We start from the raw sequence: 21,747 nt of genomic DNA, 5'->3' as shown, positions 1-21,747 counted from the left end.
ACATTTTGAACTGTCAACTATGAAATTATTTTGATTTAATTAGGATCCATGTAGATAAATCCTCAGAAAACTCTGCAAGTTATTTTGAGTTTCAGAAACCTCTTATCATCATTTTGCCAGAGTTGCATTAAAAACAAATAGAATTAGCAGTTGTGTTAGACTTCCTATAGCAACACTTAATGGCAGAAGTCCAAAGGGGTCCTGGAGAATGAACCAAAATTATAACAGTATTTATAACACAGAAAGAAGAGAAACAAGCAACAACAAACAGCCAAAAGAAAAAACACATAATTCTCAGCAATTTGAAGTTGACCAGTGAGAGATTTTCATGTGCAAAGGATGATTTTTTTGCAGATTGGTCAGTCAGCGCCAGTTTCACCCAATCACCATAGGTGAAGTACTGCCCAAAAAGAAATGGGTCTCACCACCCACTTCTGTACTACATCATCTAAGTGGATTCTACCATTGTCTGTGTCCTTACCATGTAAAAGAAACTTCTACACTTCATGAGAAGAGTTTGATTTACATATAGAATTTGCATCTAATTTGTTTTTAGAAAAACCTGGATGTTTTTCAGCATTTGAACTAGGCTGAATTCAGGCCACTGAGAATAAAGATAAAATCTCAGTATAGAGCCAGTGTACTTGGGCTATTATTGTGTTAATCCAAGAAAAGATCATGAGCTAGCATATAAAGATGAGATTTCTCTCATCCTCGAGACGGAGGGGACTCTCCTCCCCCTCTTCACTCCAAAAGTAAAAGCTGATGCTTTGGCCTTCTAAAACTGTGATTATAGTCCAGTCAGAAGACAAAACACTTACGTATAGTGTTTCATTTCATCCACACAACCACTGTGCTAAGAAGGTGGTCTTAATCCCTTTTCCAATGGTGCAGCTGAAATCCAGATTCACCATGGACTCCATGCTCACCTGTCCTTGGCTGGGTAGTTCTTTGAACCCTGCAGCAGTGCTGATCCTTGAGCCACTTATCTGATTCTGATCACTGTGGGGAAGGTGCAATGCTATTAAACCTGGGGATCTACAAGCTATAGCTTGGCTGGGTATGCATGATATCACTCAGGGCAGATTTGCTCCAGTATAAAGATATACCTCTCTGGCACTTCCCTGAGGGAACATTTACTGTTAGCACCACTCCCAAACCGTTGATGTGCTTCTCTATTTCTCGATAAACAGGGGGAAGTTGTAAAGCAGAGTCTCTGGCCCTTTTCTTGCTACCTCTCTACTGCCATTTGTAAAGACATGGCTGCTTTCTCTGAACTCCTAGACCCTTGCTTAGCAATAAGTTTGCATCGAGGGAAGCAGCCAGGAAGTTAGCGCTCTCTAGCTAGCTTCTCTAGGAGCTTCTTAGAATCACAACTTAGTTTTTTCCTGGCTCTAAACCAAATCATTTCTTCTGCTTCTGTGCACACTTACTAGCTGAACAATCCTGAGACCTTTTGACCTCAAAAGCCCGTTAAGGGTTTTTTTTGTTGTTGTTATTTGTGTGTTTTTGTTTTGTGCTGGTACTAGAGATTGAACAAAGGTCCTGAGCACTGTCATCTAGCTTTTTTACTCAAGGCTGGTGCTCTAGTCCTTGAGCCACAGTTCCACTTCCAGTTTTTTGGTGGTTAATTAGAGATAAGAGGACTTTCCTGCCCAGTCTGGCTTTGAACCACGATCCTCAGATCTCAGTTTCTTGAAATAGGCAAGGTGACACCAGCTAGCCTGTTAGGGCTTTTGTTTGTTTATTTGTTTGTAAACAGTTTGGGATCCCTTTTGTTCTGGGAACATTTTTATTCATAACATTTTATCACTCATTTACAAGGCAGAAAAAAGTAGAATACATGTGTGCTGACCATTTCCATGAAATCCTGGAAATGTTGACACAGGAACTTGAACACATGGCTATGGAATTGTAGAAAATGCATGTAGGGTCTGTGACTCACCTGTTGGCTATGTTAATGTAAATGTCTCATAGAGAACATTAGGAAGATCTAGTCCTGTTTGCCCTTGCCTTTCTTTCTCTGCTCCTCCTCTAAGGTAGTTCTGTAGAAACATTTATCACCACTTAAAGCTGTGTTGCTGCTTGAGTATCTGAGTGGTCTGAATTGCCTGTGAAAACAGTCAAGATTCTGACTGTAAAACATTCCTTCACCAAGCCTTGGAAACTAGCATAGTAGGCCGGCAGAGTTCAGAGAGAGCACATGTAAATGAGGCTCAGTTATAAACTCCTGAGGAGTGTTTTATTTCATTTAAACCTGAACTTGAACTTGTAAACGGGTTCCTGGAGAACAATACAGAAAGGCTGATATGGTCCAACAGGAAGTCATATTTTAGCTCAGGCAATTCACTTCTTTAACAGGAAGAAAAATCTTAAAGCATTTTTTTTTTTACCATCTTCTAGAATAGTACGAGTTAGTTGGTCTGCAAGCTGTCTGTGATTGCCAAATCAGAATGAAACTACGTAGAGAGCGTTCAAACCTGCCTCCATTTTTGCAAAGGAAACAATAAGCTCTCCTATCCATATGGTAATTTAACAAGGGCAAAGGATCTTTACAGAGCTAATAAACATACAACATCATGCAATCTATGATTGGTCTTATTAAGCAATAATAAAGTAATCGCAGAGGTGTGCCACTGTTCTAAGCCAGCACTCCATGCGTATGTTCTGAGCTAGCTTCTAAATCTCTATTTCTAGTAGAGCACAACGAAGTGGAATTTACCAAAACCTCAAGTGAGAGCGATTTTGCTTGCATGCCTGATTTTTATAAAACATCTTCAACAATCTTTGCTTGTGAGATCTCTTCCATCTCAAAAGTCATTACTAAAAAGGTAAAAAAATAAATTACCTCTCTTCATGAAGCACATCCCTGAGACAAAAGCCAAGTCACCCTGACAATCACATGTTACCTATTGGCCAAATCTCTGAGAAGGGCCTTCAAGTACAGCATCAGGGCTGGCCCATAAGAGTTTTACCTCATACCTAACCCATCTCCACGGAGAAGCTGCCAGCTCACCACCTCTGGAAATACTTAGGAAGAATCTAATTGTTTGTCATAATGAATATTGCTGGTCCATTTTTTTTTAGATGATCATTTGCTAAGATAAAACCCCCAACCCCAGCCTCCACATTCAGCACCTTCCCAATGAGGCTACTTACCTGTTAGACCAATATTTCATAGACACTTTTTACTTTTTCAGTTTTGTCCAAACCTTATAATAGCTGGCATGCTGAGGCCTGGTGTGCTGACGAGTTAAGTGGGACCCCCTGACATCCCATGGAACAGGTTTTAGGTCTCTGACTTGTCCCTGGCCAAGCTTACTCTACCCTCAGTGAAGGACATGAACAGGCTCACCCCTGCCAGTGTCATCTCTGTAGTGTGAACAAGGAAAAGAGGACTCCTGCAGTGGCCAAATCTACAGACAGGTATTACTGAAAGAAGAAAGGTAGAGGAAAGGGATCTTTGTGGTATCATCAGAGTGGTCTGGTAAGGTGCCTGGGTCCCACAGCCAGTGTCAGAGTTGGGGCTTGGTGTGGAGCCCCAGCCCAGTGTTCAGTCTCACCTCACTGCACTCCCATTCTCTGTCTTCGTGGATGCAAAACTATGATGTTATAGCTCCCTCCACATTCTGTCTAAACTCTTTGTCTCTGCCTCACGTCTTTGGCTCACTGTGAAAGTCTCTGTTCCAGCGGCCTGGCAAGGTGGTTGTGGCTGGCAGTTCAGCACCTCCTTCACTTTCCTCCTTGCTGAATGTGGTGGGACTCTGTCTTGGTTTGGGGTGGGGATGAGGGGGCTAGGGGCCTGCCCTAATTCCTAGCGAGGAGGGAGGGAGGGTGGAACCGGCTTGCAGTAGGAGAAGGTAGAAAATGGAGTGAGAAAGGGAAGGAGAAGGTCAGGGATAGTGCACAGAGGAGGGTGAAAGAAAGAGGTAAGGAGCAAAGATCTGTCTGTGTAGGGGGCGTAGTATGAGGCACCTGCTGGGATGGGGGGGGGGGGGGTAGGGGCACAGTGGGCAGATGTATCCCAGTGGTGAAGGGCCTCGAGTTCCAGACGGGTTAGAAGTGGGATGTTAGTTACCTGACAAAGGCCCTGATCTTCTGACATTCTATTACAGGATTTCTTTGGGAGAACTTCTGAAATAAGTTAGTTTTCCCTTACTGAACTGCACAATCCAAGCAGTAAAATCTCCAGGATGGATCTCCTCTAAACCTGAGTGTGTCTGGAAAGACCAAGAGTTAGGAAGCAAAAGGAAGGGTATTAGAATAGAGCCTCGCTCTGCTGAGCACTAACTCCACTCCCACGCCTCTTTCTCTAAGCAGAAAGGTTTACTTCCCTGGGCCAACCCCAAGTGTGACTTTCTGCACTTGTTAGACAACAGGCTTTTAATTAAAATTGGAATCTGATGTGTAGAAAACATACTTTTTTTTTTTTTCATTTCCTAGCTCCCCAGGAAACCATATTCCCTTCCTGCCCCCCTCTCCACAACAATCCCCCTACCCCCCCCCCCCAAAAAAAAAGAACGAAAGAGAGAAAGAAAGAAAAAAAAAGCTAGGGGAAAGATTATTTTAATGTGAAAATCAAAACGTCCAAAGACCGAGACTGCTGCTTAATTTTTGCCTTTGAGGCAGACATTAACCACTAATAAAGCCCACTTTGTGTCTTGAGAATAGAGCCAACTTTTTATGGCTAACTTCCCATACGGAAAAGAGTTTTTCCCATCTTGGGACATTAAAATACAACGTTTAATGAATCTGTAACTCAACTCTGTGTGTGTATGTGTGTGTGCGTGCTAGGAGGTGTGGCCCGATGCCTCTTGATATATGCCTTTATTTTGGTAAAGTCAAAATAGATAAAGAGAAGCAGTCATATACACAAGGACAGAGTTGGGAAAATATAAAAGCCCTCAGGCCCAGGGCCTCTGCATTTTCCACGCCAAGCTGTCCAGTGCGTTGTCTGGACCCCACCCCTCACATCCGGCCAGTGCTGTCCATCCCCATGTAATGGATGGGCGCTCTGGATGGTTTCATTGGGTCCGTGTCCCCCCTTAATCTACCCGTTGCACCTCAGACCCGCGCTTCCGTGGCGCGGGTTCACTTTAATGGATAGAATCTCCCTTTTTTTTTTTTTTTCATGAAAAAGCAGGAAATAAGCTGTCTCTTTCATAAAAAGATTTACAAAATGTAATCATTGTTGAAATATTCCCTTTGAACTGCCGTGTCCACGGGGTCTCCGGCTCCCAGAGTCGAGCTTCATTAGACGCTTCTCCTAACCGGCTCCAGAAGAGCAGGTACGCTGGTGGGGCCCGGCTTTGATGTCTTGAATGAATGAAAGAAAAGCACAATAAAAAAGAGCTGTTGATCAAGCATAAAATACTCTTTAAGCTGACAGAATAGCAGCGTTAACACACCCTAAGCTGCTTTTAGTTTTTCCCTTTTTTCCTCCCATTTTCCTGTGCTTTGTGTACAGTGGGGGGTTTGTATTTTATAAGAAGTCTCTGATCTATGTAGTATGCCATTCCCTAACAAAAACCAAAATAGGATTGTTTCTGTCCCACTTGGTTGCCTGACTACTCCCTCCCTCTGTCCCAGCCTCCCTCCCTCTTTCCCTGCCCGCATCCCTCACCTCCCACCCCCCCTCCACCCCCAGCCTCCAAGGAGAGCAGTTCAGCAAGACAAGGCCCCAAATGCCTTTCATGAACTTGAGCCCATTCCTTTTGTGTTGTTGGTTTCGCCACCCTGATTTCAATACTGCAATTAAAGGCAGATTTTTATTTTTTTCAAGAACTTTCTCTTGCAACTAGGGAAAAAGGGAACAGGCACAGCTGCTACTTTTAACTGAGAAATGTTATCATGAAATAAGAAAAAGTGCCTTGTTGAATGACTAGTTTCCTAGGAAAACAGCCCTCCTGGGTACCCGTGGACCTCAAAGCCCTAGATACCCTTAGAGAACCCATCTACTTACTGCATTTCTGTACTTGCCTCTAGCCAGATATTATCTCATTTAATTCTCTCAGAAATGGATCCAGATGCTTCTTTCCATTTCATGGCATTGCAAACCTAGACTCAGAGATACTACCTACCAAGACATACTGAGGCTGCTACACAGATTACTCGAACTGGGACTCCAGATAGCACCTAGCTTTCTACACGATGAATATAGCCTTCAGTTAGTCTTCCGAGTGGATGCATAAATTTTATGCAGAGCATAAATTTTAATCTAGATAGACAATTTACTCGGTGGTAAGAGAGACACCGAGGCAAACTGTGTTTTGTGAGAGACTCTGACTTAGGAACATAGTTCACATAATTGGATTGTGTATGCATTCAGGGGTTCGGGAGGTACTGGTTGGCTTATTGGGTAAAAAGATTAGTGTTTTCCTGTCTTGAGGTTTGAACCAAAACGGAGGTCTTGGCTGGAAGCAACACAGGGCGGTCTCCAGGGAGCAGTGGTTTGGACAACAGCTCTGTGCTTGTAGTAAGTAGGCAGCAGGCCATGTTACAAAACTATTGCACATGCTCCTGACGCAGTTGGCCACAGTTGGCCAGGTTGCAACAGCTCTCCAATCAGAACTGCCTGGGGCAGCTCGTAGAGACTCTTGTGCCTCTCTAGGGAGGCTGCCTGGCATTCGGGGAGGTCTGGGCATGTGGTATCAGCATGGAGTTGGTGCCACTGTGCTAATGTCATCCACCTAGATACCTTGTTTTACCCTTGTTGCGGTGATGCCAGATATTGGAAACCAGGATGCTGCTTGCTTGTCCCTTCTTTACATAGCAGAATTTGCTCAGCACTTTGGTTGCCACCTGACAGGGCACTGTGGATACCACTCCTGAGAACATATAGGAAGAAGACAGGTCATTAGAGTTCAGCCACTACAACAGGTGAACCATAAAGACCCTGAGAAAGATCCTTCAGGAAAAAGTGATCATCTCATCTTAGAATGCAGGGAATAGCGGGTGTGAGCAAAGCAAAGTACAGCCTGTCCCAAGGCCCAGCAGGGAGGAAGCATTTAGCTTTGGGGGAATCTGGAAGGAGTTTGACATAGCATGAGTGTCGAGTTGAGTGCACGTGGTGAAAAGATAAGGCCACAAAGGTAAGCGGGGTCACTCATAGCCCATTAATGCTTTAATAGTTTCCTGTACACTAAACAAGTCTTGCTCTAGAGTTATTGGAAACAGCCTTTCTTTAATTAACAAAATAAAATCAGACAAGGAAACTGGCTACCAGAGATCAAAGCCCTAGGCTGGCAATGCCAATAACTAACACTTGTCTATAGCATGTCACCCTTTTCAGAAGAAACGCATGTAAATCACAGTCTTCTCTCACACTCTGTATTCTGTAGGGGAATGGTGCTCACAACCATCCTCTGAAGTACCCAGGAGAGGGCCCATGGGGTTAAACTCTCACAGATAGTCATGGGACTTGGTGTGGGTCCTTGGAAACTAGACCCTAAGCCTCATCAGTTCACATAAGTTTATAAAGATCCTCACTATTGAGCCAGGCATGAGGGGAGGAGGTAGTCAAGCCTATATAATTCAAGCCACTCACGAGGCTGAGATCTGAGGATCTCAGTTTGAAGCCAGTCCAGGCAGACAGATCCTAGACACCCTTATCTTCCAATTAACCAGCATAAAGCAGGAAGTAGAGGTGTGGCTCAAGTGGTAGAATGCCAGCCACACACAAAAGAGCTAAGGGAGAGTATGAGGCCCCGAGTTCAAGTTCAGCCCCAGTACCAGCACACCTACACACACACACACACACACACACACACACACACAGATCATCTGTAGAGAAAAGCAAGGCGTCTAGTATCAGGAAGGGTACAGAAGTCTAAAATACCACCCATTCTTCCTGCTAGACAATAAAGTCCTTCAGGACAGGAACTGTATTTATTTTACTTATTTCCCCCGGGAGCCTGTGTACATAACACCCAGCACATAGTAGGACAGCGCTACTTGTTGAATGAATAATTAAATGGTTTCATATGATTGGTACTGAGAGTGTCCTCATGTCCACTTCTACTGTATTGCAGCAGGGAAGGGGTTACTGGGCTTTGGGCCTGTTTACTAAGGACAACTCAGTTGCACTAAACAGTGGGCTTAGTTCATCCAAACAAGAGCAGGACGCCAAAAATGACTAACTGGATTAGTGTGACCCAGCAGAGGTAGCAACAACTCTACAAGAGCAAAGGCAAACGGGTGATCCTGATCATTAACTCACACGGCTGGCAGTGTCCTTTATAGGGCTGGTGGAGAGTCAGGCCTGTTGGGGGTGAAGGAGCTCCCTGTATTTTTGTTTCCGTTTTCTGTGTGTAAATGTCCTTAAATAACCCACCTTGCCAGGAGAAGAAAGCAAGTGTCACACCCAGTTCTGGATTCCACATTAACAACCTCCTTCCGCAGTGTTAAACTTTGCCCTTGAGGCCTTTTGTTTAACTTTTTAATTTGAAAAACAGAATCTGCCCTCATCACAGTCTGGTCAGCACTCTCTGAAACCCTCTCCTCCTCCATTTTTTTTTTTTTAAGGTAAATAGACAGACATGTTTCTTTTTGTTTTTAAAATCTGTGACCTGCCCTCTTGGTGGAAAGAAAGAGACTGAAAGAGGTTTTTGAAGTTCTTGTACACATTAGGATGTTTGGTGTTCACTTAAGGAGTGGACCACGCCCTTGGCTTCATCTGCCATGTCTCCAGTAGCCTTGTGACCAAATTTTGGAAAATGGCCTCCATTTTCTAATTGCTCTCCATGATAGATAAGAAATGAAACAGATTGGAGCAATAGCCAGCCATCTCAAGCTTCCTGTTTAGGATGCAGTTGGATAGATATTGTTTATGGTTCATAAAACCTGACTACTGTGAGTATTCCAGAATCCCAGCAGAATAGGATTCCAACTTTCATGGAGCTGTAAATTAAGGGGCGGGAAGTGTGATGAAACTCCTTAGAGAACTGTGAAGGAGAAAAAAAATAAAAATAAAAAGGCGCACTGCAATGGTTAAATGAAATTTTATAAGCACATTCAGCGTGGAGCTGTTTTGCATTACATGAGTTGAATACCTTAGAGACTCCACATCTGCAGGCACTTTATTAAATCCTTAGTCAGCACTTTCCAACCTGATGAGATTACTTCTTCATCTGACTGGCTAGAAGGAAAGCTGAGCTCTTGTCCTGGGCTGCAGATTTCTTTTGATGTTTCACCTTGAACACTGCAAGAGGACAATCCTTCTCCCCCTCCCAAATACACACACTCACATCCCCTGCACATCCAAAACTGTAGACACCAGGGTGAATGTAACTGACTAATTTTACCCCACTGGAGTCTTTGGTGGAAATGTGGATTTATGGGCCTCCTAATCAACTGTAGCTGGGTGTTCCTGCAGGAAAAAAGAAAAAAAAAAAAGAAAGAAAAGAAGATCAAAGCTCTGTGTTTACTTCCTTAATGTAAATGTATCGAGATAACATCCTCAGATACTGTACTGTAGCCTTGCCTCTGACTGCAGATAGCAGACAGAGATTCCTTTGTAATCCTTCTGGATACAGCACGGTAGATTAAGGGGCTATAAAGGATGTAGGCAGAACCATATGAAACCTAAGCTTATGTCAGGAAATGTCCCCAGATGATTTTTTTTTTACTCTCCATAAATGATTTTTGTTTAATGTGTCAACATTTTCCCAATGATTTGCTATTCAGCCCCAGCAACTTAACAATCTCAGGTCTCTTTTTATATTTTTCCTGTAAGTGTAGCCCAACGAAGAGATATGCAGAATCACTCTTCAATGAGTGTTTTGAAACTTGCATAGCTTGCATAATAGGAATCAAAAGAAAGTATCACATGAAGAAAAAAAAATAAAGATCGTTTCTTTTCTTTCCCAAACATTACTGCGTCCACTGGATGTCATTAGCAGTCGACAGACTTCCACAGAATTCCAGTGGCTTCCCTACACAGCTGCCAAATTCATCACAGCAGCGTTTGAACAGCTTCAACTCTAACCTGATCATTAGAAAATGTGGCTGAGTGGATGAATTTATTTTTATTACAACTGTTTCTCGGCTATCTCCATGGATGATTTAGTCAGAGACCACATTCAAAAGAAGTGGGGGAGGACAATTCCTGTGTGGTTCCCCTAACTGACTTCCCATTCTGAAAACCCTTGGTCAAGTAGCTGGGTTAATTGTCATTGAGATTAGTGTGATGTTGAAATAAGTACTAATGGTCAAATTATAGGAGTGAAAAAGTGGAAGAATAGGTTTTGGTTTGGGCCTGAAAGGGTTAATTAAGGTTTTTTCACGGGTTATTAAAGACCCCCAACCCCTGCCTTAGGAGTCATATTGATACCCCACCACAGGGCAGCTTGGCTCCTCTATTGATGTGTTGCTGGTCAGAGCACAAAAGCCTTCTGTGTCGGCAAATCATTGCTAAAATCATCTCAAGGAAAAAAAAAAAAGTTCGCAAGCTTTAACGTTAGACAAAAGCCCAAGAGTTGCAGTGTGCAGCTCGAAAACTCGGAGTCAGCAACTTCTATTGATTAAAAACTAACCTTTAAAGTAACTCTGAGAGTGTGTGGTTAGCATTTAAATTTAAACATGTCATGAGTTGATTTGTGTTACTGAATACCAACTCAGGAGGAGTAACATTCGAATCACATTTTTTTTTCTAATTCCCTTAAGCAGCTAAAGTATTTCATGAAATGTCAATAGGGCAAAAAAAAAAGGGGGGGTTGGGGAGCTGAGGCTGGGCCTTGTAGTTTTTTTCCCATGCAAATAGTCACACACACACACAGACACACAGACACACACACACACACACACACACACCCTGCAAAAAAAAGAAGAGTGTGGAGAGGGAAACACAATAATTAGTCCTTTGTCTAACTTTCCCAAGTGCCAAAGAAAGATAGATTAATTAAATATACAACAGTGTTGGTTTCTGGAGTGGGGGGTCTTGCTTGCTGGGTAGGTCATAAATTAGGCAGAATAAATACTTCAATGTGTTTGCAGTGGGCCTGCTACGTCAGAACCACTGGAAGGTTGGTGGGAGGAGAGTGGAGGGTTTCTTGCTAATGATAGTCACGTCTGGGTCTGTCTGGTTGCTCTTAGCAACCAGACATGATGTAACACCAGGATGAACTTGAACTTGGGGGACTTGAAAAGAGAACAATAGACCAGAGCAATCAATAAAGCCTATTTCAGTGAAGGATTACAGAGCTGCTCTGGGTAACCTTGTCGGCAAGGCACATACTGAATAGTAAGATGTGTGAAGAAACTTTTTTTCCCTCCTGCTTTGCTTTTTAAGAGAAGTGCAGAGGCACTGCAGATTTTTGTAGTGCCCTGAGGTCTCATCCAGAAATGGTGGGATAGAAAACTGCTCCCCCTGCTGACTAGCACTGGGCCTCAGCCCTTTGCCTTAAGAACTACGGATTGTCACATTGAAGAAGCCGGGAATTTCACAACTGCCTTAGAAAGTGTGCAAACAAATAGGAAGCCTTATTTGCCCTACTGAAAGTCTAGAGACTAGTGTTCAAGAGAGAAAGTATCTCTAATGAGGATCAGCATACGCTATTAGGAGACAAACCAACTGAAAATACATGCATACTTTGGGACCTGCCTCTCTCTCTTTTTCCTTTCTCCCTCATCTTTCTTTTGTCCACTTAGATTTAGGCCGTGTGTCCCTACCAGGATGATTCCCTTTCAGGACATAAGAAGTTTATTGTGTTTCCCCAGAGCATGTGGTTAAAGAATAGCATCTAACAGTATACAGGATGATAGGTGTTTTTTGTTTGTTTGTTTTTTTCTTTTCAGTTTAGGCTTAGGTTTTTAATTTAAACTGCTTTGGAAATCAAAGGTAGCTGATGTGACCAAGAAATCTTACACCAATCTCCATGGAGCTATTATTTATTCCTGGGATCAAATAAGTCCACACTTTACTTAATTGAATCTCTGGGGCAAGGATGAGCCCAAATATAATCCTTCTGACATGGCCAGCTCAGCAAGCATCAAAGTATTCACTTTTGCTAGGAGATGGTGATTTTTTTTTTCCTGTGACTCCAAATAAACATAGCGAGTTTTTCAGGGTATCAAAGGAGGAAAGTTACCAGGCACCAGTACTCACACCTGTAGTCCTAGCTATTCAGGAAGCTAAAATCCGAAGGATCACATTTCCAGGCCAGCACAGGCAGAAAAGTCTTCAAGACTCCAGATCTAAAATAACCAACAAGAAGCTGGGCTGGAAGTATGCACAAGCAATAGAATGCCAGCTGAGCAAACAAACTAAACAAGCATATGGTGCTGAGTTCAAACCCTAGTACCAGTAAATAACAAACAAACAAATACATGCAATAGAGGAAAGTTAGCAAAACCATGTTTCTTTAAAACATTTTTTAGAGTATAATTTGGTCATTTTCTTTAGCTAAATTTTCTGACAAGGAAATACCAGTGGATAAAGTGATGTATCGCCAAATTCTGTGAAAGAATGTCTCTGAAAGGAAGAGGTAACTGAACCACAGAACTCCCAAGTACATGTTGAATGGACAGAAGCAAGAATGAAGGGTGTACAGTGATAAGTTCTTCCCCTTGGACCTCATGGTGAAGATTGATACCATCTGATTCTGATGTCCTTTCTAAAATGATTAGTTCCAAAGCAACTTAGATTTACATCCTAAAATCTACCTCCACAACTATAGAGAAGAGTATAAGAAAATCTGTCACTTGCCCCAAATCTTCCAGGATACCGGATAAACAGCTGTTTTCCCACCTCACCTCACTTCTTACAGTATTGCTATTGGTTACCTGTGTCTGTTAGAGAATGTTGTAGTTTATGTGTTCTGCACCCACCCCTCATCTAAAAGGAGATACTGTAAGAATCACCTGAACATCACCACTCATCACCACATGAAGCCTCTCCCTTCGCTCATCCTCCATTCATTCCAGCCTTCCTTGCATTCATCCTTTATTCCGGGCACTGGGCTAGACACTAAGGATTGAATGATAAACAAGACTCTCAAGTCTCTTGCCTCCTGGAAGTGCTCCCTCCCGGACTACAAAACTTGATTTGAATTTCAAGGGGCTGGAAAAGCCTCATTTTGTAAGATACACTCAATACTGGCAATCCCCAACACAGACGTTGAATTTTAATTTTGGAGGAGTATTGTGTCACTGTATCAACATTTTCTGTTATACATCACTCCCTTTCTTTTCCCAATAGTAGATCCTGATTCCATGGTTGGAAGGGCAACGTACAAAATATGCCATTGAATGAATTGGTTTGTGTTTTGCAGTTCTGAGGGTTGACTCCAGGGCCCTGCCCTTACTAGGCAAGTATTCTACTACTGAGCTCCATCCCTCAATCCTAACTTCTCTCTAATTATACTTTTCCTTTTGTCTTCCAGTCCTGGTACCTGGGATAAAAGTTGCAGCATCCCACCATCCACCAGACAGACCACCTGACCCCTTCTCAACTCTGTAACATGGACGCAACCTCAACCCAGCGCGGTTACAACTTCACTGTCAGTGGAAGGGGAGAACAAAAACAAAACAAAACAAAAAAGCCGATTTGAATCAACTTGTACATGGAAACAAGCAAAGCATTATGGTCCAACAGCAAAGGCCATAATCTTTTGGGATTTTTTTTTTTAATACTTTAGGGACTGTGGTCATTTCTCATATGGTGCTGGAAATGGTTGAAGGCTCTGTAGCATTTGAAGTGTTTCGGTGGTGGTATGAGCAGTCGGGTTATGTGGCTGGCAAGGTCTGCGCTTGCTCACTGACACACTTCCCCTTGCTGCAGAGTCTAGCCGTTTCACAGTATTTCATGAATTTACCCACACAGGTGTGATCCTCCTTGAGTTCCTTCAGGAGGTTCTTGGAGAACTAAATCTTTTGTAGTAGCTGAGATCTGCAATATCTAACTTACGGGACAGTCAAAGGGCAATGTTTTTCTGTAACATATTGGAAAAAGAAAACGCAGTTAACGTTCCTTTCTGATTTTCTTTTACTTTGGTTTGGTTCAGCAAGTCCGCAGTTAAAGTGTTAACGTGGCCCACAAGGACAATGAATCCACTCACATTGCAGAACAATTCCGAAAATGGCAAACTACTACGACGATTCAGTTTTGTTTTTAAGTTTGGAAATGCTGCACTTACATTAAAAAAAAAAAAAGCATTTTTTTCAACAATTTCAACAATGACACACAAAAAATCACATGGAAATGGGGAAGATGGTCTGTTTTGACAGAAACTGACAGGAATCAATCAAAACAATCGAATTTTGAATTGAGTGAAGTGCAATTTCATTGGATAGCTAAATATCTTTGTAAGATAGAGATTGTTGAAAATTCTATTTTTGTTTTTCAAGTCCTTCCACCCCAGGACTCTAAATTATTGGGGTAAAAAAAAAACAGCCTTGCAAGAAAAAGGGGAGCTATTTTTGCTTTTTATGTTTTTTATTGTTAAACTTGTATCCCTTTAAAAAAAAAAACGAAGGAAAATTTAAAAAAACAAAAAAAAAACAAAAAAAACAAATCTAATGGTGCTTTTACCACAATATGTTAACTACATTAAATGCTAATTAATTATTTTCTGTTATCAAAGCACATAACTAAAATGAAATCATGGTATCTGTTAATTTTATAAGCTAGAAGTCACTATAATGAATTATGCCAATTCTGAAAGTTTTTACATGTATCTGGCAACATAGGATTTATCAGTTATCAGACACTTCATTGTACCAGAGATTGTCCAGAAGTTTTTAAGACCTCTGTGCCCTTGAACTGGGCTATGGGAACTAATAATAATAATAATAATAATTAATAATAATGAAACCAATACTGACACAAATGCAGGTGCCCATTCAGATCAAGGGTACTTGTAAGGGAAAAAAAAAAGTTTGCACCCCCCAAATGTCCTGTATCTTATGTAAAAAACAAAAAATGCATAAAAAAACACACAAAAAAAAACAGAAATAAAAAAAAAAGTGCAAGTGATTTTTCTACCGGACAGCGAAGCACCCCTTTGCTTCCCGCAACTTCACAAAGGTTTCCTATACTATACATATATATATGTTCTGGTTGGCAGGCCTTGCTGATCGGAGGAAGTCTCTGCATGTTCTAGTGTTAGTAACTAATTTTTATATAGTTAATGTAGGATAAAGTAGAGTGCATTAAGACACAATATTGTAATCCCTCCTCTAGGCACTTGCCTTTAAACTATGTTTTTTTTTTTCCGCCCTTCAGAAGGGCTCTACTACTGTCCTTTACAATCAAGTAACTGAAATTCTTGGGAAGACACTTTGCTCCTCATCTTTCCCCCCTTTCCCTTCCCACTCCTCCCCCAAACAATGTTGTTTTGTTTTGTTTTGTTTCCTTAATTTGCACGAAAACAAAAATTCCATATCAATGTGCCTTGCCCTGGATAGCGATTATTTGTGGAATTGTTGCACAGGCTCCTCTTTTGAAAAGGGGTTTTCCCTAAATCAAACATTTGGAGACACTTTTTTTTTTCTTTTCTTCTTTTTTTTTTTTTTTTTTAATTGGTAAATGTGACTTTTATGTCAGCCATTGTAAGTTTCAACATCTAGAACTAAATAGGAAGCTAGTTGTTCCGCAGGTAGAGTAGTCCTTATTGTCCTGTAGGTCAGTGGCAGTGCTATTCTGAGATCTGTCCATGCTTAGAATATCAGTATTTTGGATGTTGCTGCATTTTACAATTTATTTGGAGTCTTCCTTTATTTTTCCCCAGATATATGAAAATATGCAATACCTGCTTATATCATGTAGAAAAGCTTAGCGAATGTTATTTTTTCTTTTTTTTTTTTTTATTTGACCAAAGTCGGTGCTGCACTTGATGCAGTGTGTTTTAGGTGTTTGTCTTTGTACTTATTTTGTGTGATTTTTTTTTTTTTTTGAATGCACGCAGGAAGGGCTCCTCTTAGAGAAGCAGTCAAACTGTGAAGCACTAAGCTGACCCTGCTTCAAGCAATTTTGTTTTTACAACTGTTCCTTTCACAAGCAAGCCTTAAAAAAAAATAAAAATAAAAAAGACAACTTCCTTTTTCTTCAGCTCCCACACCCCATTTTTCTTAGCAGACTGCAAGTCAATCCACATTCAATAAAAAGTATATAATGCCCATTTTTATATGCACGTTTTTAAACTTCCAAGTTCTGAAAATTGTTTACTGGTTATCTCTATTTAAGGAAAATAAAATAAAACATTTTGGATTTTCATATGTGTCTGATAAGTGGTTGAATAGTTGTTTGGTGTGATTGTCAGTGTACAATGTCACTACAAATAGCCAGCCAGCATACTTTGCCTTCCTTATATAGCACTTAGCTGGGCATTACTTTATTATGACATATGTGCACTAAAAAAAAAAAAAAAAAGAAAAAGAAAGAAAGAAAAAAAAAACAGAAAAAAAATAGCAGCTTTCAGTGCTTCACAGTGAAGGAAAAAAAAGCCTAGACAAACATTTTGTCAGAACCTTGCAATAAAGCCAAGGTATTACCAGTAAATTGGTTGTATATACAATAAAAATTGCACCCTTTTTTAAACAAAACAAACTAAGCAATAGTTTGGGGCAGTTTTAGTTGTTTTTAGTGAGCATGTTGTAGTCAAGACTGCAAAGAGAGAGAATCAACTGCCCACTCAGAAGATATGTAATTTGTATTGTTGTATAGTTTTATTGATTACACTGATTTATTCTACCCTATTTTATAATGCAAGACTTTTGTAATGTTGTTTAAATGAGGAAACATTTCTGTCAAATTAGCCTAGTGAAATTTCTGATTGTTCATTATCAAGACAGCATTCATAGAATTGCTTTTCTTTCTATTTCCCCTCCCCTGTGGGAACTGGATTTAAGTTTAAAACTTTCCTGTTTCCTTTTTATTTTTTGTAAGTATTTAAATACAGTTATTTTTTTTCTCTCAATGGTATAGCATATTCCTATGCTTGAGAAGTATAGGTCTACTGAAGAACCATTGTAAATGGACGTTACAGGTATGCTGTATTTTTGAAGGCATTTTGTTGTATTAAGTTTGATGAAGCTAAAATTGGGGAATTCTGAACAGATTTGTAGGGAATAAATGTTTTAAAGGCTTTAAAACATTAGGGAGGCAGTCTAGGGTGATCACAAACAGGGGTTAAGTATTCAGTACACTAAGTTACATTTCTGTTCATGTTTCTTTACCCAGAAAGCAGCAGGAAACTGTAATTCAGTCATGATCAAGCAGGAAAAGAAACACCAACCATCCACCTTTTAAGATTAAAAGCTGAACAAAGATGTTTGAGGAAGACTTTGCTACTGGGGTGTGTAGAAAGGCAGAGAGCTATCAGCATCTGAAGGCCTAGCCCTCGATTCCAAGACACATCTGAATTTTTTTTTCTCTTTCATCAAAAGGCATTAACAGGATTTGGCCAAGAAAGTCCCCTCAAATGACTGAGGTTTTTTTTGTTTTGTTTTGTTTTGTGTTTTGTGGGTTTTTTTGTTTTTGTTTTTGTTTTTGTTTTTTCCTTTAGGAACTGAAGTCAGAGGCACAAACACTAACTCTACGCATTTTTCAATGTTTTTCCTTTTGGCTTCTCTTCTCCCAGCCACCACACGGCTGTTCCCAGCTTTGCTGGGTGCAGGCCCACTCCCTGTTGCTGCTTTCTCCACCTTGTTCTTCCTTGGGATGGTTCTAATCCTTCACCCCTACCTAGCATGACAGTAATTAACTGACAGCTGATTCCCCGGCCACGCATCTCCAGCCACCATCACCCAAGTGGGAGCCAGGCAGGCCCAGAAGGCTACACTTCTTCAAGCTTATGCTCTTTGTTTTCTGACAGCCAATGGATAAAAGACCCAAACTCTCTAGTCATGGTGTCACAGTATGCAGTCAGCCCATAGGAATATGTAAAACCCAACTCAACAAGTTTATCTTCCACTTTTTCAAATTCTTAACCTCTCACAGGTTTTGAGTTATATAGTGTCAGTGTCCTAAGGTATTTACAAAATTTGGATTAAGGAAAACATTTATTTCTCTTGTGATTTTAGGGGGGGGAGGGATTTCTAAGAATGTCATTTCATGTGCTTTGAAGCACATTTCCTCTCCTCAGTGGTGGTAGTTTCTCTCTCTCTCTCTCTGAATGTGTGTATGTGTCTCTGTCTCTCTGGTTTTTGTTTGCTTCTTTCTCCTTTTTTTCCTGGATTTTGGTAGCAGGCCTCCACAGGGCAAGTGTGAGACACAAATGGCATGGTAATATAAGGAGAGCTTTGGTGGTACCTCATTACCCGCCCCCCCCCGCCCCGCCCCCAACCTGTCCTAAAGGATCTCAGCTCTGCTCTGCCTTCCCCTTGGGCACGGCTTTCATTCCCATCGGCTTCTGAGGCCATTTCTTCTTGAAGTCCATGCATGTACTTCTTGTGTGACTTTAAACCCGCTCTGCCTTCTCCATGTCCAAGGCTGTGCATTCTCTAATTAGTGTCATGTATGTTTCCCTTTTATTTTTCCCAATTTTAAAAAAAAAAAAAGCAGTGGGATGAAAATTGCTTTGATAGATAGCAGGTAACATTGAAGCTATTCCATAGCACTTAACCGTAGTGAATACTGTGTCACCAATTCTGAAATCAATTTAATGTTTAATGCAAATCCATTACATGGTGCTATTACAGGCTGACAAAATGATTTAAACAAATGTGACAACTTGGGCTCAATTCACTCTGCTTTCCAACAGTGTAAACGCATAGCAGTGTTTATCTGCATGAGAACTATGCACTAATCTATCTGAAGAAGAAAACTACTATATCAACTTTGGTATCTACTTTCCGTTTACTTCGATCCTTGCCTTTGGTCATTGTTATAATGCCAGCTTTAGGACAGAAAGAATTATAAGAAAACCAGCATAATACCTGATATATTAAAATGTAGTGCCTGTGAAAATCTGTATTATATTGCTCTTCTGAAGTAAGATTTTTCTACACCGGTAGCCTTCGCTGTCTGTCAGTCAGGACCTCTGGTATAGGTGTTGTAAAATAACCGTACAATATTAATGCATGCTATTCCATAATGCTTAGTGAACTGTATGAATATTACTCAAAGTTATGTTAGTCTTTTTTTTTTTCCTGACTTGGTTCTTGTCAGCTAGGTTTAAAGGTATTTCACTGAGAACGCAAAATTCTGTCTTTTCTTGACTTCAGCTGTTTTCAGTATTTTGGAGGTATACATTTACTTAAATTCAGTATTACTTGTGTTTTTGTTTTGGGTTTTTTGTTGTTGTTGTTTTCTTTTTTTTTCCTAGGGGACAAGCATGGGTGTTTGGTTTCAGAAATCAGTACCTGGTGAGAATTTTGTCTCAAAATTACTGCGCCAACTTCAAGAACTCTGCTATAAAGCCACTCTGAGAGCATCTGCAGGGGCGGGACACTGCTTTACTGAGGCTGAAGTGCTTTCTAAATGGACTGCGTTCAGGCAGTACCCATGTTTGATCCGGCTTCACACCAGACCTCCTCACCTTAAAAGGAAAAAGAAAAGAAAAACTTGGAAGAAATCACGTGGCTATTTAGTTTCATGCACAGTTGGAATATCTTCTTCAAAAACAAAATTCTGTACAAACTTTGGGCCCGATTCATAAGAAAAAAAGTTTGCTATTAACACGGGATTTTTTGTTGTTATTTAAATGTACTTTTATTTGATTTAAATTTGCAACCATTTGCTTCCCAGGTGAAATAAATTCCATCTTTTTTTTTTCCCCTAAGCCAGGGCCCATCTGCCTTTTATTCTTCCAAAGGGTTTGAATAAAGCAGATTAGAGAGATGGGGTATTGGAAGCAAATCCCAGCCAATGCGTAGATAAGTGGGATGCCCAGCATCGGGCATGAGGATGGGAGACAGCACATTGGAATAGAATCTCTTGGGCATCCTCAGTTTCCCATATGGACTTTTGTGTTGTTTGGCTCAGAAAACAAACTTCCCAAAATAAATCTGGACCACCAGAGTCTACAGTGGAAGTGCCACCTGTAATCTAACCAGAGTACTTTCCTGGTGGCAACACCCACCGGCTTACATAATGTGAATTTTTTTTTTATCTCTACCATGGTTTCAAAGACAAGTAGCACCCAATCAACTGGGCCACTGTTCCTGCTATTTTCTGCTCAACTTCTCAAAATGATTCTAATTTTTTCTTTTCTTTTTTTCTTCTTGGCTGTATTTGTGTTATTCCTTTTTTTTTATTTTTTATTTTTTCGTGGTAATAGCCTGTAAGTTTGCTCTTCTACATTTCTCTCTCACATCTCAACCAGAAAATTCTAAGGCCATTGGCCACATTGAATGGGAGGTGTGAGGAGCTCCCAGTCTGTTCTCTCTCCCTGGTTGGGTCTCAGACCATCAGTTCTGCACTGCGAAGGCTCTGGGTAACCTGGACCCTGACATACCCACCAGGCTAGTCTAGTTGATGCACTGGGTTTCTGGAAGTCAGGCCTAGTCTGTGGGACTTTCTCTGCTATCAACCCTAACTGCTCTCCCTGACCCCCAACAGCTTCCCTGGGGACTTTTCTCACCATATCTACAAATTATGCCGCTCAAAAAGCCTCTGATTTTCATCTCAAATTGTGGGGGAGGGGATTAAATACTTCCAGTGATGGCAAAAGAGATCTATTTTTGAAATGAAACCACCCCCCCGTGTTAATATCTTGGTCTGAAATCCATTGGCTTTTTTTTTTTTTTTTTGGTTTTTTTTTTTGTTGTTTTTTTGGGTTTTTTTTTGTTTTTTTTTTTTATGAGCCGGGCCCCCTGTGCCTCCAGTATACTTGTATTGACTCTCATAGTTACCCTTTTAGTTGACTGTGTTCTGTGAAAATTTGTAATTGGTTGAGAATCACTGTGGGCGTCCATTCTTATTCAACTAAATCTCCACAGGGTTTTTGAGCTGGTGTGGATTAGTTTAACTCTTGTATTCAACCGTTAGTGCTACCACTTTCTCACATTACAATACAATTACTGGAAGCGAGTACTGCATTTCCTATGCAACAAAAAAGGAAAAATAAAAAATTGCTAATGCTATGGAAGCTGTGTTGTCCTTTATTTTACATCATGTCTGGATGGATGCGTGACAGCTATGGGTATGATGTGGCCCCAGAACATGGTTTTTGTACTCCAGGTGTTTCTCGTAGCCTGGGTAGATGTTAGAAGCAGAGCATCTTTCTGGATATTGTTATTTTCCACCTACCTGGACAGAAACAGGATTCAACATCCACATGATGCTTCTTAGGTACCTGATACTGTCTTAAGTGCTTTATGTACCATGTCAGGGCCAGGAATAATTGGGGGTGGGGAGTCCAGTCATGGAGCCTGAACTCTGGGCCTGGACGTTGTCCCTCACCTCTTCAGCTCAAAGCTAGTGCTCTACCACTTGAGCCACAGCACCACGTCCAGCTTTTTTTCTTTTTTTTGCTTATGTGGTGCTGAGGAATCAAACCCAGGGCATCAGGCATGCAAGGCAAGCGCTCTACCACTGAGCCACCTTCCCAGCCCACTCCCCTAGGTCCTACAAAGGCTTTGAAGTACTCAGGATGTTAATAACTATAGGATTCAGCAAACAGTTGTGGAGCTGGGGATAAAAGGGAAGGGCTGGGTCCCAGAACCTAATTGCTAGGGAGGGACATAGCTGATATTTGTGTCTATCCAGGGAAGGGGCATCATCAGGGCTGGGATGCCTGCAACATGACTGGTACTCAGAGCCCTGGGGGAAAATGGATGTATGATGCTAGATCTATTCACAGGGCCAGG

General features: G+C 41.1%; 1 protein-coding gene across 3 annotated transcripts in view; it reads left to right on the top strand.

The window, feature by feature from the left end:
• Positions 1-21,021, top strand: part of Nfia (nuclear factor I A) — a 378,431-nt gene extending 357,410 nt beyond the window's left edge. For all 3 annotated transcript variants that reach the window (XM_042684424.1, XM_042684429.1, XM_042684417.1), the window contains one exon: positions 13,380-21,021. In XM_042684424.1, the coding sequence (XP_042540358.1) occupies positions 13,380-13,397 (18 nt within the window). In that variant the 3' untranslated portion in view covers positions 13,398-21,021. The remainder of the gene's footprint in view (positions 1-13,379) is intronic.
• Positions 21,022-21,747: the final 726 nt, after the last annotated feature.

The sequence above is a fragment of the Dipodomys spectabilis genome, unplaced genomic scaffold, assembly GCF_019054845.1.
Source record: "Dipodomys spectabilis isolate Male_0828 unplaced genomic scaffold, ASM1905484v1 ptg000002l, whole genome shotgun sequence".
Taxonomy (NCBI): Eukaryota; Metazoa; Chordata; class Mammalia; order Rodentia; family Heteromyidae; genus Dipodomys; species Dipodomys spectabilis.
This window is presented reverse-complemented; position numbering and strand designations above follow the sequence as displayed.